General features: G+C 43.7%; 1 protein-coding gene across 1 annotated transcript; it reads right to left on the reverse strand.

Annotated features, from left to right (window-relative positions):
- Window positions 1-1,151: 1,151 nt before the first annotated feature.
- Window positions 1,152-3,608, reverse strand: LOC123172451 (uncharacterized; the record flags this gene model as incomplete). Its single annotated transcript, XM_044589417.1, is given in 4 exon segments — window positions 1,152-1,402; window positions 2,291-2,855; window positions 3,115-3,355; window positions 3,438-3,608. Coding segments are annotated over 3 exon segments (987 nt in total).

The raw sequence follows: 3,608 nt of genomic DNA on the forward strand, positions 1-3,608 counted from the left end.
CACCCGGAACCTTTCTGGTGTCCAAATATAGTCGTCCAATATATCGATCTTTATGTATCGACCATTTCGAGACTCCTCGTCATGTCCGTGATCACATCCGGGACTCCGAACAACCTTCGGTACATCAAAACTCATAAACTCATAATAAAACTGTCAACGAAACCTTAAGCGTGCAGAGCCTACGGGTTCGAGAACTATGTAGACATGACCTAGAACTGTTTCCGGTCAATAACCAATAGCGGAACCTGGATGTTCATATTGGTTCTTACATATTCTACGAAGATCTTTATCGGTCAAACCGCATAACGACATACGTTGTTCCCTTTGTCATCGGTATGTTACTTGTCCGAGATTCGATCGTCAGTATCTCAATACCTAGTTCAATCTCGTTACCAGCAAGTCTCTTTACTCATTCCATAATACATCATCCCGCAACTAACTCATTAGTTGCAATGCTTGCAAGGCTTAAGTGATGTGTATTACCGAGAGGGCCCAGAGATACCTCTCCGACAATCGGAGTGACAAATCCTAATCTCGAAATACGCCAACCCAACATGTACCTTCAGAGACACCTGTAGAGCACCTTTATAATCACCCAGTTACGTTGTGACGTTTGGTAGCACACAAAGTGTTCCTCCGGTAAACGGGTGTTGCATAATCTCATAGTTATAGGAACATGTATAAGTCATGAAGAAAGCAATAGCAACATACTAAACAATCAAGTGCTAAGCCAACGGAATGGGTCAAGTCAATCACATCATTCTCCTAATGATGTGATCCCTTTAATCAAATGACAACTCTTTGTCCATGGCTAGGAAACATAACCATCTATTATTAATGAGCTACTCAAGTAGAGGCATACTAGTGACACTCAGTTTGTCTATGTATTCAGACATGTATCATGTTTCCGGTTAATACAATTCTAGCATGAATAATAAACATTTATCATGAAATAAGGAAATAAATAATAACTTTATTATTGCCTTTAGGGCATATTTCCTTCACACCGCTGCGCCGCCACCTCCGCCAGAAGCCCACCACCGCGAAGACGACTGCCCGCATCCCATGCCGCCCGCAGCCCGCACCCACCACGTCTGGATCTGGCAGCCCTCCTTCACCACACCGGCCGTGCACCACCATGGCGAGGCCCATCACGCCGCCACCGCACCCGCGCGCCAGCACCAGCGCCGATGGGACGCCACGCGGTGGAGCCCCACGAAAGCGTCACCACCAGGTCCGGGGCCGTCGTCCCGCGCCGTCCACCCCGCACGATGAGATGAGAGGGGCCCTGGCGCCGGCGGCGGCGAGGAAGGAGGAGGCGAGAGGAGGGGTGCGCTGGCGGCGGTGGTGCGGTTGCCCTCCCCATCACCCACGGGAGCGACGCGGGAGGGGATAAGGTTCTCTGGTCAGTATTTGAAATAGTTGCTGATTGCTCTGCCTCATGTCTCTGTTTTTCTTTGAATTGAAGAACTGCCTTATCAAAGTTACAGCCTGCGGGCTTTTTCGTTGATGCATGTAAAGCTGTGATCAACAAACTCTTGCTGTTATGTGGTTGCGTGAAACCTATGCTTGTTTTGGTACCAAAATTACCAAATCATTTTGGTGTGAGTTTGAAAGATATGCTCTGATCTTCCCCATGTCTCTTGTCTATGACGAACTCTTATTATTTTGCAATCTGCATGTGTTTGATGTTTCCAAGTTTTTTTCTTGCTGACGATTGAATGTGACAGATAGATTATCTTCTCATTTTTTTGCCTGCTAGCATTCTCATGAGATGCAATATGTATAAGTTGGGCGTGCGTGTGACCTGGCTAGTTTCTTTATTATGATCAAGAAGCTATGGCTGTTACATCGTTCAATGGTATCCTTTTGGGCTGGAATGGCCACCGTGCATGCAGATGCTAAAATTATGAAATCGGTTTGGTCAACTTTTAATATAGTTGCCAATTGAGCTGCTTTTGTATCTCTGCTTTTATTTGAACTGAAGAATCACCTTTGTTTTTTATGGAGGTCTTCTTATTTCTTAAAGATCATCCAGTGGTTTTCGTAACACAATCTATTTAGCCAATCTACATTGGTTTCTTGTCTTACAGAAACATATATGTCAGACAATATTGATATTGAACTACTAGAATATTCATGCCCCTAAATGTCGAACACTTGTCTTAAGGAATCCTAATACACTTTATATCGTGAAATACTAAAATGGAGGGAGTATATAGAGGGTAAAGATCCGAAACTTCAAAACTGACAATAATGATATCTTTCTTTTCTTTCAATGATTACAGACCCAATGGCCAACCCTCGACGATGGTTGACCAAAAGACTTTAACAAAGACCAAAGCTCCATTGCTGAATCGGTAAGGTAGCTGCTCGTTGCCGTGCTTGGATGATACAAAAGAGAGCGCTTCTCGCTTTTTCTCCATGAAGTCTACACATAGTGTATCGCCTATGTTCACAGCCGCTACGAATTTCTTATTATGCTTCCCAGGTGAGGCTATAAAACTGTCATCATCACAACACTCAGTGATAAAGGAGTAGACAGCTTTACCACGGACAGTTTTACCATGCATCCGCACATTGAAGCCGCCTGTTAGCACCTCCACAAAATCGAGGTGTATAGTTGCCTCAACACCTTTACGAACAACATGTGTCTTTAATATAATTTTACCATTGACGTTATCAACATGGTTAGCAGTCCTCGAGTCAAACTGCCCAAAGGCTTTCACAGATCCATCAATAATTGACAAATCTTTGCCAACTTCCTTGCCCTTGATCTTTATATCAATCTCAATCAGGCAGCCCATTGCAGATATGCCCCGTGCAGGGTAGCTCAGACTTAGATAGCCACCATTCTAAAATGTAGCCAAGAATTATATCAATCCCAGAATTAATTTACGATATAGATAGCTAGACAGTATGTATAGAGCAATTTCGGGTTCAAAACTTTTGCAAATACAGGTTTAAATGGAAGATTTAGACACAAATATAGCGTTCATAACAAACACAAACGGGCAGAAATATAGTGTTCTTAACCAAAGCAAATGGAGATCTGTTCATTAAATGTACCCAATAATTAATCATGTAGAGTGCAAAGAAAGAGTGTAGAATTACCACGTCGATAGCTTGAGCATTCTCTCTCGAGCGGTGAAAAATATAGTTCCGGGAAGGATCCAAGGAATCCCTTACAGCAAGCAAGCCATATACATCAATATGTGTATTGCCACACATGATATTCAAGGCGTTCCTGTAAAACTGGACAAAAATACCAAAGAATTGTAGCATAGGATGAGGATAATGAGAGCATCCATTCCCGAGGAGTTGGCAGGAAGTATAGCGCTCGGCGGCAGCGCAGCTGGGGAAAAGGAAATGTAAAAAGAAGTGAGCACAATGAAAAAGAAAACTTGTTAATAGATGGAATTAATGATGCAACTTACATTCTGAATGGTTGAGCATGCGATGTTGTCGGATCCACAAAAGTTGATCTGAATCCCGAACATCCCTCGACAGGTTAGGGTCGAGGCTCTTACTAGGTTGTATCTGTTTGTCCGGCCGAGGATCCTTGCGGCGGTCCTTCCGGGACCGGGATTGACGGCGCTCTTGGAGGC

Source organism: Triticum aestivum, unplaced genomic scaffold (genome assembly GCF_018294505.1).
Source record: "Triticum aestivum cultivar Chinese Spring unplaced genomic scaffold, IWGSC CS RefSeq v2.1 scaffold237207, whole genome shotgun sequence".
In the NCBI taxonomy this organism is placed as follows: domain Eukaryota; kingdom Viridiplantae; phylum Streptophyta; class Magnoliopsida; order Poales; family Poaceae; genus Triticum; species Triticum aestivum.